At 45.4% G+C, this 14,329-nt stretch overlaps 1 protein-coding gene across 2 annotated transcripts in view; it reads left to right on the top strand.

Annotated features, from left to right (window-relative positions):
• The first annotated feature begins 1,211 nt into the window (after nucleotides 1–1,211).
• The window catches only part of pnp4a (purine nucleoside phosphorylase 4a), an 86,556-nt gene continuing 73,438 nt past the window's right edge, over nucleotides 1,212–14,329 (top strand). Inside the window, exons 1-3 of one of the 2 annotated variants that reach the window (XM_081705048.1) lie at nucleotides 1,212–1,557; nucleotides 1,767–2,085; nucleotides 2,428–2,557. In XM_081705048.1, coding sequence (XP_081561174.1) covers nucleotides 1,555–1,557; nucleotides 1,767–2,085; nucleotides 2,428–2,557 — 452 coding nt within the window. In that variant the 5' untranslated portion in view covers nucleotides 1,212–1,554. Of the gene's footprint in view, nucleotides 1,558–1,766; nucleotides 2,558–14,329 lie in introns of those variants that run through there. The other variant, XR_014119298.1, reaches the window with a different exon arrangement.

The following is a 14,329-nucleotide window of genomic DNA, read 5'->3' as shown; positions in this document are numbered from 1 at the left end:
TTGCTGCCATTTTGTGGCTGAGTGGTTAGGTGTTTCAGAGCTTCTTTTCATCATAATGTAGGACATGACATCATGTGCAACTGCCAAACAGTGTGGCTAACTTGAGTTCCCATTGCCTGTCATATTAAAGTGTGTTAGCATCCATAAATGCTAGTTGTTATTTTATTAGGTTACATGCATTGTGAAAGCTCTAACTGTCATTATATATTGAGTGAGACGTGCAAGTTTCAGTCCACTCCCAGATGTTAGTGGCTGTTTTGAGTCGGCTGCCTCTGAATCACATGCTTTTCATAACAAATGTGATGAAACCTGGGGTCAAGTGAGTCAACCATGAGCTTGCACCGAAGTTCAGAGAGAAAGAGAGAAAGTTGGAAAGTTAAAGACAGTTGGGGGGAGGATTTAAGGAACATAGGGAGGGAAGACTCAGTGACAGAGAAAATATGAAGTAAAATTTCACTTTAAAACACACGAGGACAACATCATGATAGCTGCCATAACCGGGGTAGTGTTTAGCAGACTTTGTCAAGTCAACTCAAATGTATTTATATAGTGCTTTTTACAACATGCATTGTCACAATACAACTTTACAAATGTACAAAGGTCCAGATACCTAATGAATAAGCCAGTGCTGACAGTGGTTAAAAAAACTCCCTGGGCTGAATTAAGAAAGAAAGACTCAAGAAGGGAACCCATCATCCTCAAGTGGCCTGGCTAATAACAGGCCATGCTTTATTACATTATGTTTAGTCCTAGTAGACACTTCAGTTCAGATGTCTCAGCTACACCAGTGGGTCAAGGGTGGGTGAGCTGTTTCAGCATTCATTGGAGTAGACAGAGAGGCTGGACAGTTATGTCATCTATTTGCTACAATAGATGCCACCTGATTCAATCATGCTAAACAAGCACTCCTATTCCCTGTAGCTGCCTACAACTCTCACTGTCCTGTCTCGCAGTGTAAAGCTGCTATCCTTTACCTGGCTTGGGAGTGGGGGGGATCTTTTTGTTTTCAAATAATTTTGTTTATGCTCTTAGAGAAGTGCTACTGGTGCTTTTATGACTGCAGAGAGAAAGCTTCAGGTTTCTCTGAGACTTAAGACTGGCTCAGAAGTATATGAGGTATACCTCTCACTGTCCCATCTTTCTGAAGCATTCTAAACTGCGAGGCATACCACGAGGCAGTTTGTATTATCCCTTGTTAAACCCTATAAGACTACATCGGCTTAAGGTTTAGTGTTAACAGCCTCAGTAGATTTTGAACTAAAGGTTGGGATTCCTCGAGCTGTTGTGGTGACATCAGGTTGTTTAACAGCTCTTACCTCAGGCAAAGTACAGAGAAAGGTCGTGCTGGAATTGGGCAAGACTCTCTCCTAGCAGTGTGTGGGTGGTTCCTTGCCTCTAATCTGTGGAGAGTTTGGCGATTCCCACACTGCAGCTAAAACAACCACCTCACCAGCCATAGACATGTGACAACCAGCACTGGCAAAAACCGAGGAGACCAGGGTCAAACCAGGTCACTGGGAGTACTCAAGGTTTTTTTGCTTGTGTGGGCATTTTATGGTATGTATGAAAAATATTTTTTACATTTCACTATGGCTAACAGCTCCCCCCTCCCCCTCCTCCCCCTTACTGCAGAGATTAACACTTCTGGATTTGTTTTTTTTTTCTGTGCTAGGTCTACATGTCCAATTATAATACATTTGTATTTTTAATGGGGTGTTTATGGTAGATGTTTCAACCACCTTTGGGTCATCCATTTGTGGCCACAGGATCCTCATTTTGATGGCATCTTTAACTGGCTGGGTCCATGGACACCTTCAGGTTGTGTTGCCCATGTTTGCTTGAAGGAATGTCCTCCCCGGGTCTCGGGTTTGTCCCACCTCACCCTGGAGGCTAGGCCGGGTAGCAGCCAGAAACCAGGACGCAATTATCCTCTGCTCACTTTACCAGCGGGACCATCGCGGAGTGTGAGGATTTCCTTCAGAGCTGACGATTCCCCGGGTGGTGGAGGGGAACAGGAAACCCAGGAGCAGCTCGGCACGGCAGGACAGTCTGGACAGCCTGGGTGGGCCTTGGTGCAGGCTCAGGGTACAGCTGCATGGCTGGAGAAGTGAACTTACAAGGACATGGTGTAAATGATCAAGCCTGCACGTGGGGGTTGTTTAATTTGATTAGGAGTTTGTTATGGGATTTAGTATCAAAGGGGCTTAGTATCAAAAGTCTTGTTCTCCTATGGAGCAGTTTTCATGGCAGAGGAAGCGTTCCAGTGTTTCCAAAATAGATACCGTGTGTGTGTGTGTGTGTGTGTGTGTGTGTGTGTGTGTCTTCCTTCATCTCAGGATGTCTTTGTTACTGTCTGTGTCCTATCTGCTGTGTTGTTTATTTTCTAATCTCCAGAATGCCTTCCTGTAAGCTTTTGCGACTTTTCAGGGTCACTCCAGGGTCAACCCACAGGAAGGAAGGGAAGGATACAGCCTGTCCACATTGCTTGGTGGGAAGCCGATAAACGACTGGTGACTCTGATACCCTGCAGTTTTTATCTATACATGCTCAAGTCCCAGTAAGTAATAGCTGGCTGTCTTGTTGACTCAGAATTTAACTTTGAATGAGGTCAGAGGTTACCTTGTGACATTAAATCAAAATGTCAGTATGTTCATAAGGCAGGTTGGATCCAGCAAAGCATAGGGAAACATACTGTGTAAAATAGCACCGTATGGAGTATACATTAACTTGGTACTGTCACCCAAAATGCTCTTCCTGTAAATTCAACTCTAATACACTAAAAATTCAAACTGAAATCATATGGATGCTGAGTAGATTCACCATAAAATGCTCATTTTATACCTCTGAAAACAACCTTGCAGTAATCACGTCAAGAGTGATTATTAGGCAATAGAAGAAAGGCTTTCATTTTGTCTTTTATTACACATCACGTCCACGTTATTACGGAATTACTCGAGACTTCTATCGTCGGCTCTTCAAGTGCAGCGCAGTAGTGACCCAGAGCTGCTTGGCTGGATCAGGCTGGTGGCAGCAGCCCACAATACACGCACCTCTGATGAAACTCCCTGTAATCCTTGACGGCAGTATTTATTTTAGTCAGGTCTCTCTCTCTCTCTCTCGCTCTCTCTCTCTCTCTCTCTCTCTCTGTCTGTGTCTCTCTATCACTCTCTCACTTTTTTCTCTCACTCTCTTTCTGATGTACAGACTTCTCTCTCGTCTCCCCTTTGTCTTGCTCTTTCTCTTCAGTCTGTCTCTTTCTGTCTCCCACTCTTTATTCTTCTCTCCTTCCCCTACCGCACACCCATTAAACCTGCCTGTTTTTTTCCATTACAACTCATCTAAATGGCATGCCTGTGACAGCTGAATGAGTTCGCACTCTCAGACACGAGCTTTTTCCAGCCGACAGCTCTGGCCTGGAACAAAAAAAAACAAAACAATGGCACCCACTGCTTCGGATGATGCAACCCAAATATCACTGCGATCTGTTCGATTAAAGGGCTCCCAGTTAAGAAATTTGCTTCAGTTAAGAAGGACTTTAATGAGGTTTCATTCATGGAACAAAGATGGGCAAGAAATTGCTGATAGTCTGTGAGAAATGACCATTTACTCTCATTTAGCCATTTCACAGAAATATGCATGTTGAAATCGGCGACCTTAGGCAAACGTGTTGAAGCCGTGTGGAAGCATATTTCCAGGATGCTGGTTTTGTTTTAATTTCCTCATTCAGAGCAAAGAGTTTCACAATGAATCCACCGCACGCACATGAAGATGTGGGTGCCCCGGTCTTTCATAGGCTACATGGTGCAGATTGACTGACTCTGGCGGTTCACTACCAGAAGCTAGTGCCCCTCTGATGATTTCACACCTTTCACCTACATGTCAGCCAAGCTCGGGGCTTGGCAGGCCACAGGTGGAATTCAGGACCAGTAGCTTTGGATTCATTCCCTGTTGATCATCTGTACGTGCATGTGTGTGTGTGTGTGTGTGTGTGTGTGTGTGTGTGTGTGTGTGTGTGTGTGTGGCGTCATTTGAAAACGCGATCACCGCTTTGTGTACAGATAGTTGCCATGGGCACAGCCCTGCTGTGCTTTGTTTTTCCCTGCCTGTGTGTCGACATAGTTCCTGCTGGCAACAAGTAAGGAGTGGTTGAGCAATCCCTGAGCTCTTGCGTAACCCTACCCTTCTCTCGGGCACTCTCAGGTGTGCTCTCGCTGTCTCTCTCATGTTTACACTCTCTCTCTCTTTCTCTCTCTCTCTTTTCTCTCTCTCTCCCTCTCTCCTTCTCTCATTCTCTCCCATTCTCTTTCTCTCTCTCTCTCTCTCTCCCTCCCTCCCTCCCTTTCTCTCTCTCCTTCCTCCCTACCTCCTCTTATTTGCGTTCTTCCCCTCTCCACATCCCTCTTGGGATGAGTGCCTGTAAGTCAAGCTCTTCTAGGAATGTGTGGAGCTCTGCAAGCGGAGGTGAGGTAATGCCTCACACATACATGGTCTCTGGCCCCTGGGGCAACTGCGCTGGTGAGGGGGTGCGGGGTGGGAGGAGCAGTTGCACAACCGGCTGTCTGAAGCTGCTCTCTGGAACTCTGGCGCTCCTGCTCCGTGCACTGCTTGTAGCTGTACTGTAGACCTGAGCAGGATGGGCAAAGGGATGGGGGGGGGGGTGAGCCGGGGGGAGAGGTGGGAGTTGGTGCAGCTGGAACAAGATGCAGAGCAGACAGGGCCAGAGACAAATAAAGAGGCAGAGAGAGACGACACCAGGAGGCAAAAGCAACAACGTCTAAAAATATTCGTTTTTGACTTGATGTAGTGACACACAGCCCCTTTCTCCGACTACTCTTTTCTGCAATACCTCTTACTGGGTAATAGAATTTCAATCCTTCAAGTTGCTAAAAGCACTGACTGTACAGTATGTTAGTATAAGAAACCTTTTAGTGCTGAGAGTGAGCAAGGGAGCGTGTGCATGGAGCCCATCTGATGACATAACAGCTCGATATCACTGCACTGTACGTGAACATATGCAATTCCAGGCAATAGCACTCTCTGCCACTGCAATAGAACAGGGCTCCGACTTTTACTGATGCCGTAACGATCTGCAATCAGACTGCAACGATGACCAACTGTGGAGCTTTTACCTCTGTGTGCCCACCGCACACACCAAGCAGACCCCCAGCCTCAGAAGGATGAAGGAGAGTCAGTCATGTGGGAGCAGGCACTTTGTGACTTCTGGGATTGCATGGGACTTGCAGGATGTGAGTCAGGTGTTGACACAAACTGCTGGTCTGAGGTCAGCTCAGCAAGCGAGTGTGTGAGGGTGCAGGCTTAGGCAGATACAGATTTTGGGTTCCAATAGTTAATGAATCCTTGGTTATTAAAATCAGGTTTTAAGCAGAGCAGAAAGAGAACAATAAAAAAATGAATCATGTTTCTGTTTTGAATTCCACACCTGTTTCAAAGGTTTCAGGCCAAAGGGCACTGAGGCGGTGGTTGACCCTTGACCCAAAGGCCCTGTGCCACCTGTGGAGGCCTTACAGCAGGGCCTTACAGCATCCATTTGCAGCTGAAGGGGAAGCTCTTCTCTCTCATTTGTGGCTCATTTCAGCTCTTCTGTGGTTTCTGGCAAAAGGAAGTACTGAGTGGCAAAGCAGGGTTTCCCTTGTTCTCGTGAACAAGTTATTACAGAGAGACAGAAAACCAGAGAGAGAGAGAGAGAGAGAGAGAGAGAGAGAGAGAGAGAGAGAGAGAGAGAGAGAGAGAGAGAGAGATGTTTCTCGGGAGACTGGTAATCCCCTTTGCAAGGCTGACATGGCTAAATGAGGCACACTCCGCTGTAGTTGTTGCACTCACTGGAAAACCAGCTGCAGAGAAGAGAACTGGGGGTTGTTCAGCTTGTATGAAAATGTTAGTCATTCCACGAATTGCAGTGTCATAATCATGTAGGTTGCTCTTTGGGATTTTGGGTTAATTCCTGACCTCTGCCAGGCTCCTGTGCAGTCTGTAACTGCTTTAAAACCTTTTTCCAGGAGAATTGTTCTACAACAATACCTGTTGGATTCTTTTGGCTTGAACTTTGTTTATGTGGTTGCAAACAAGAAAAGGAGTGAGAATTAAGCTTGCATACACGGAGCACAATGTACTGTGATTTATTTCTGCAGGTCCAACATTGCAGTTTCCTTCCTAAGATGGCTGCTCACTGTTGTGCAGGATGGCCGGAATGAGTCATTCCTGAAACATGCAGAGAGACCTGGTCGTTGCTATGGCTACGATCAGAGAGTGGTCATAGGGGCCCAGGGTTCGAGAGGGTTGCAGCTGTGCAGAATTGAGCACTCTCTTGCTCACCATTCAGCACCACACAACACGTTTGCACACAAACCCACACTTGTACTTGTGCTTTCAGCGCCAGTACACCCACTGGCTGAGCCTCTCACATGTTGCTTGCACATGCATGCATGCACAGTAGCTGTCCATGTGACTCAAAATGAAACTCACCACAGGAAAAGACCTTTTTTCTACGCAGAGATGCAGAGATAATTTCAGCAGGTCACACGCCTGGCATGTACACGGAGCTAGGACAGGATGTATGTCGTAGTTCTGAACAAATTGTTTGGCATCCAAATGCTGAACTTTGACTTTTTGAAAAACAACCTTAATAAGATCCTTGATTAGATTACCTTTAAACTATATACTATTCTCAGGCTGGAATGTGTGTGGGGGTAGGGGTTCCCTTTTTAAGCCTGTGTCTAATAGAATGTCTCATAATCTAAGATTAGGCCCCAGGGAGTGAAGTCAGACTTTACCATCAGTCCTGGAGTAGTTGGCTGGGTTGACTTGCTTTGAGAGAGTAGACCAAGTATACAGGCTAGCTCCTGCTTTGCAAGAATGAGTGATTATGTGATAAGGTTCCTCTTGGAGAAAGTGCAGCCTTTGTTGTGATTGGGTATAGACTTGAGTTTCTTCTTCTCTCAACTCATTCATTCTTCCCAAGGCTCCAGTAGTCAACTAGCCACTCGTTTTCCTCAGTGGCTATAAGAAGTTGCTTAGTAAGAGGAAGAGTTGGTTCACGTTATTGACTGGATGGCCCACTGAGGATACTAGATTTCTCAAGCTACATGTCCATTAGAAGAATTGGTTTCTTATAATCTATTGATTGAGGCCAGCTTCACTTCCCATGAGTAAGAGGTTCTGCTTGGCTGAATAAAATACTACACTTGGACCAACCCTGTATCAAATATCACTTTGACATATCCCATTTGCATTCACATATCCCATTCACATAACCAAATCTCATTCACATAGCCTATACCCATTCACAAAGTCCTTCAGAAGGCATTAAAGGACTCATGCATGTCAGTCACTGTACATGCGTGTGTGTGAGTGCATCTGCACTTTGTGAAGAGACCAGTATTTACACATTCCTGGCAATGCTATTAATAAAGAATCTGTGTGTTTCCCATGAAGAGAGAGAGAGAGAGAGAGAGAGAGAGAGAGAGAGAGAGAGAGAGAGGTTTAGCAGTTCAGCTCACTGAAGTGGTGGCGAGGAGCAGGGTGCAGGAGGGGGGCGCGCATGCAGTATTCTGAACTTTGACCCTTGGATGTTTTGGACTTCCTAGTTCCCAGAGCGCATTGCAGGCTTGCCCAACACATTATTTCTCTCTCTCAGTCCCTGTAAACTCTGAAGAGAGATAAGTACAGATAACAAACACTTCTCTCTTTTTACGAAAGGATGTTTTCCCACTGATTTCTAATCACTTTTTCTCATTTCTTAAAATGAAAACCTTCTTAAAATGAAAACATTCCTATGTTATTAGCTGTGTACGGCTTAAATATACTTTGAAATTCTTTAACCAAGCCACCCGAATTGTGCAGCGCTCTGGCAAGGCATTCGAGTCATGATTTGTGGTTGTGAGAGTATTGCAGTCTTTTGTGGCAATATGATGACAGTGTTGCAACAAGAAAGCTTGTGACCTGTCATTAGACAACAGAGTCATTTGCTAATGTCTGTCTGGTTACTTCACGGCAGGGACTACTCTGAGTTGCCTCAATGGCCAGCAAAATGTATACTTAAGATTTGTGTGACTCTTCTCTCATGCAGTAATTGTATCTCATACAATATATTCCGGTTTCACAAGTGACCTAAGTGTAATGTTGTGAATTGCACCATACATGTGCACTCCGCTATAAGAATTTCCCACTTGGTCATGAACTAGTTTTAATTTATGTCCAGAAAACTTTCCCACAGTTATTAACTTCTGGTTTGTGCTGCTTATTTTGCTATTTTCAAAGCCTGTGAAGGGCAGTGTCTAAGGGCTCCTCATCCAGTAGTCTTATTCTGTTCCAGGATAATCACACCTCTGCCCACCTCTGCTATTACAGAATGTTCCATGTGAAGCCTTGTTCTATCTTTAGGATCCTTTTAGCTCAAGGGGAAAAAACACAGTTTATTTTGTACTCTTCTCTCCTTTAAGGGAGACAAAAAAAAGAGAGAGGGAAACCTATTGTTGTAAATGGGTAAGAGATGAGGGTCCACGGGGTGGGGCGTTGGATGAAAGGGGCGGTCTTCGTCATCGCCACATAACCCAAACACATGAGACATTGCTCTCCCCTTTTGTCACAGCACAAAGAGCCGAGGCCATGGGAGTGCCCGACAAAGCCACCTTTGTTCTGGGCCCGACGAGGTGAGGATTGCCCTGGAACGGGTCTCTCCGCTCCAGGCCCAGTCCCAAGAGAGTGGAGCCACACCATGGCGGACCGTTTAAGCATGCTCCCAACACCCCTCACATTACCCCTTTCCCTCAGCTCACCTCCAGCTCTGCAGTTGGGGGTTGCCGATTGTCTGTGAGATGTTCTCACTTCCACGTTATTGTCTTGTTTCGGCTCAGCCAGTTTTGCTTGAGTTCAGCACTTTGCTCACCCGGCTAATGTTTGGAAAAGGCTGCGTCATGGGGAAATCGTTTGGTTCCTGCATCGCATTGTTCTTTGTAGGGACCAAATCGAAGGTCTGAGTGAGGACGGAGGCACTGAGAAGCTTAGGCAGTTAAAACCATCACCCATACTGTCCTGCTATTGTTCCTGGTCAGCCACACTGTGATGTAGCCAGATGGGCAGAATCGTTGTTTGATGAGGTCATTACTTTGTGTGCCTTGCTTCATTGTGGGTCTGTGCCAGCAGCACGGAGCCTCTGGAAGGGACACAATCAGTGAAATATCTGTGGTCCCATTACACACCATCATCCACAAACTCCGGCTGCGTATACGTTGTGTGGCTGCATGGGGCGGGGCGGGGCGGGGCTGGGGGGGGCTCTTCAAAGAAGATATTTCCAGTGGTGTACACACATTCTCAGCGTGAAGGTGTCCTAATCTAATCTGTAATCATGGGGGCGGGGGGCAGAAGCCCAGATTTCAGATGCAAGACTACGTGGGATTACTGAGGGGTTATGGTGGTGGAGGGACTGTTTGTGATCCCAGCAAGTGCATGGCTGGCCACTGATGTTGAGGTCTGGGTCTGTATGTGTATGGGTCTGCTACTTCTCACTAAGGCTATTTCAGATGCTACTTGTGAAACAGGACTGAGCTGGTGGCTCTTCTGTACTGTATATAGATGGTATTATAGCAATAGCAAATGTAAAAGGTACATTAAGACGTGCACGTATGTTAAGAATGTGTGTGTGTTTGTGCCTGAATGTCTGTGTGGGCTGTGTGCATGCATACTGAGAATGTGTGTGTGTGTGTGTGTGTGTGTGTGTGTGTGTGAATATCTGTGTGTACTATGTGCATGCATGCTGAGAATGTGTGTGTGTGTGTGTGTGTGTGTGTGTGTGTGTGTGTGTGTGTACATCTGCATGGCCAGTGAATTGCTCAACATCCTCCCCCAGTCATGTGAAATATGAGTGGAACAGAGCGACACAGGATGTGTAGCCTCAGCCCCCAGCATGATACACAGCTCTCTCTCTCCTTCTCTCTCTCTTTGTGAGGTGTGTGTGTGTGTGTGTGTGTGTGTGTGTGTGTGTGTGTGTGTGTGTGTGTGTGTGTGTGTGTGTGTGTGTGCGCGCGAGAGAGAGAGAGAGAGAGAGAGAGAGAGAGAGAGAGAGAGAGAGAGAGAGAAAAAAAATGATGTGTGAGTGAATGGTTTCGCTATCTAAACCAGACCTCATGTCTCTGACACAGCATAATGCTGTTTTAGGCACCTGCTTACATGTGTTGTCAGTGTAAAGACAACACACTCACCCTCACACCACCATGTGAACCAATACTTAAGCACTGGTCTTCATGGTGCTAAAGCCTGATAAAGTCACTCTGGGAATTATTACAATATGGTGCTAGTGAGAAGATTCACTGTAATTATGTTTGAAATGTTTTTTAATCAGGTACATCTAACTTGGTACAAAGTGTTGAACATCCAGTATAAAGGTATTTGAATTTTAAAAAAGTAGTTATGATGCAGGCAAAGTGAAGTGTGTGTGTGTGTGTGTGTGTGTGTGTGTGTGTGTGTGTGTGTGGTCATATAATACATGCACAATTTTCAGTGCTGAAAATAGATCAGCACTGTTGTGGGGGAATCTTGGCAATTGCTTCTTTTTTCTTTTAACTTCTTTGGAACACAACATGAACAGGGACATTTCATAAGCACATGTTTCTACACTGAGTAAGAGCTGCTATAGATAACTGTACACACAGACAGGCCTGCGATGCGCATATCTCTTTTCATTTGTGGGATGTCTAGTGCTTAGCATGCTTCTTCCTGACAGGCGTAGTCTGGAGCAGGATACAGGATGTGTGTGTGTGTGTGTGTGTGTGTGTGTGTGTGTGTTCCAGCAGGGTGCACCAGTAGCCCTGCTCTGCTTCATGCAAGGACTTTAGAGCAGGTTGCTCTGAATCTGCCCAAACGATGGCCTACCCCTGTATGTGGTTGCCTACACCTGGGTCTTCAGTGGACCCTCTTAAGCAGTTTAAAGGAATATATGTAGAGGCAGTGTGCTAGGTTCTTGTTGCTTAGTACCAGAACTAAAATGAAACTTATTTGTAAAGATAAGCATTAGGTGAGTGTGTTTTCCCTGCTCTCCAGTCAAAACTAATAGTACTAAACTATTTTTGCACTGTGTGCAGTAGTTCGATCATTCATCATTAGTCTGGATCTGGGAAGGATCTAATCAAGAAGAGTACAGGCCTGTTCCAAACTCCTGATTTTGCAAAACCACCTTCTCATTACAGTCTTGTGTGCCACCTAGTGGTTGAGCAGTAGTTTTACAACATTTGGCCTCACCAATCTTACTCCCCCTGCTGTTCACCAAAGTGCACCAACGTGTTATTTTACTGAGTTATCAGTACTTCCAAGTGGTTCCCCACTCTTCTGAACTCTCTTTTGTATAAACAAATATCCTGACGATACAAGCATCAGCTTCTCAAGTACAATGATAGATCTCTGGCCGCCAGAGAATGGAAGAACGACTCAGCACCTTCGGTCTGATAACATTGAAGGCTATATCAGTTTTACGTCAGGCTTTTCATGCTGTAATAGGATTGAACTAACCACTGCCACAATGCCCTTTTTGAGCATACACCTTTAGTTTATAATGTACCAGACTCCACTAATTCTATTTCCCACTACGATTGCTTAAAAGGAATAGTGCTCAAACCTGGGCAGTGGTAGCTCACTGGTTGAGGTACTTGACTAGTCATCAGAAGGTTCAAGCCCCACCACTGCCAAGTTACCATGGTTGGCCTCTGGAGCAAGGCCCTTAACCCTCAACTGTTCAAGTTGTGTTCTGTCATAATTGTAAATCACTTTGGATTAAAGCTGTAAGCCTACACACAAGTTGATGTGCATTGTAATTAAAGGGACAAAACTGTATATTTCCTCACACTATATGATCCCAAACACATCCAGCACATCTCTACTGGCTGGGATTGAGTTTCCTGTCTCATGTAGTCCCTGCTTCCACCAGTCCTGTCTCTCTCTCCTTCTGCCTAATTTTAGGTCTGCATTCATTCAGATGAGTGCTGCAGACATTAAATAATACCCTTAAATAATGTAGTGCTTTTTTTCTCACTTGGAGAGAATGCTGGCTCATTAAAGCTTAAAGGAAGTTTCCAATTCACTTGGGCTTCAGAAATGTGTCAGAGCAATCAGACAAAAGGAAGTCACTTCCCCGGGGTGTTCAGGGCGACCCAGCATAGAGTGACGAATCCCCCCTGTGACAGCCAAGCACACACTCTGTCATGCAGAAATACAGATTTAGGTCAGGTGAATCTGATTATTGTCGTGCCGTGTAGCTATTGTTATGCATCATTACTGGTGGATTTAGACATTGAGGAGTGGGGCATATTCCTTAGATATTAGGAAATGTAAAGCAGAGGAATCAAAAACATCTTTGAGAGGTGTGTGTGTGTGTGTGTGTGTGTGTGTGTGTGTGTGAGAGAGAGAGAGAGAGAGAGAGAGAGAGAGAGAGAGAGAGAGAGAGAGAGAAAGAGAACAGAAGAAGCTTAGGTTTTTTGCACAACAAATGCTGAGGCAAGTGACTAACGCAAAGTTGGGGAGGAAAGTCTAGTTGAATTGCACTGTATCAGTCTGACCTAGTGAGAGACTGGCTCAAAAGTGCCTGTGTATCACATCCTTTTGATATGGCCATAAGTTCAGATTTAAAGAGCATGCTCAAACACACACACACACACACACACACACACACACACACACACACACACACACACACACACACGCACACAAACACGCACACACACGCGCACACACACACACACACACACACACACACACACACGCACTGACACACACACACACACACACTCACAGGTCCACTGCAGTGTAAGCATTCCCGCTGTGCCCCTTCTTTTTCTTTTTTAATGGAAGCAGGGCCCCTGTTGATGAAATGCACAGTGTGTGCAGGTGAGATAACAAAGAGCCATGCAGTGGGGAGACTGGCACCAGTGCTCCAGTGTTATGCGGTGGGGAGACTGGCACCAGTGCTCCAGTGTTATGCGGTGGGGAGACTGGCACCAGTGCTCCAGTGTTATGCGGTGGGGAGACTGGCACCAGTGCTCCAGTGTTATGCGGTGGGGAGACTGGCACCAGTGCTCCAGTGTTATGCAGTGGGGAGTCTGCCACCAGTGCCATGAAGACATTTTCAAAATTGCAAAAGCAGTGTTTAGCCACAATGACAATTTTTAACAATGACAGTGTTTAACAATTCCAGTTCAAATATTCAGACATGACAAGCTGTTTCATAAATATAAGATTTATAAATATAAAATGCTTACATTAAGAGTCATTTGCAAGAAGACGGTGCCTCTCATGATGACACACATACACACAGACACACACACATGTAAATTGCCACCTAAGCTTTTAAGAAGTGTAGGGGCGGGGCTCTGAAGCCTTGTGGCTTGCTTGTCTGGTTGTCACGGCAACTCTGAGTGAGCTTGTCCAATTCCGTCTGTCAGGGGAGAGATGAGGAACCTTTAATCAGGCTCTGTCAGGCCATGTGCACAGCTCTGAGACAGCCCAGTCTGGCTGATGGCTGGTGACATTAGATAAAGCCCTGGAGTGCGTGCGCACACACACACACACACACACACACACACACACACACACACACACACACACACACACACACACACACACAACATTATGCATGTCTCATGGATCTTCAGATATCATGAAGAAGTAAACAATGCTAAAAAATATAGGGTAATTACATCAGTAATGTAGAAACCCAACTACAAAATAAAAAGTGTATTTGTACATAATTATTTAACATTATTTTTAAAAATTCCACTTAGATCAATAACATAATTTAAATAACATTTTTTTATCTGCTTTGGTTTTTGTACCAAACAAAGTGCTGGTAGAGATGATGGCAGCATGGCAGTGATGCTCCTTCTTTAAACTCTAACCATTCCGGTTTAGGCCTGACATGGTAAGGATGTGTATTCCGGTTTAGGCCTGACATGGTAAGGATGTGTATTCCGGTTTAGGCCTGACATGGTAAGGATGTGTATTCCGGTTTAGGCCTGACATGGTAAGGATGTGTATTCCGGTTTAGGCCTGACATGGTAAGGATGTGTATTCCGGTTTAGGCCTGACATGGTAAGGATGTGTATTCCGGTTTAGGCCTGACATGGTAAGGATGTGTATTCCAGTTTAGGCCTGACATACTAAGGATGTGTTTTCTGGTTTAGACCTGACATGGTAAGGATGTGTATTCCTGTTTAGGCCTGACACGATAGCGGTGCGCATTCCAGTTTAGGCTTGACGTGGTAGCGGTGCGTATTCCGGATTAGGCCTGACATGCTAAGGATGTGTTTTCCGGTTTAGACCTGACATG

The sequence above is a fragment of the Electrophorus electricus genome, chromosome 22 (assembly GCF_041902795.1).
Source record: "Electrophorus electricus isolate QZ-2024a chromosome 22, ASM4190279v1, whole genome shotgun sequence".
Classification (NCBI taxonomy): domain Eukaryota; kingdom Metazoa; phylum Chordata; class Actinopteri; order Gymnotiformes; family Gymnotidae; genus Electrophorus; species Electrophorus electricus.
This window is presented reverse-complemented; position numbering and strand designations above follow the sequence as displayed.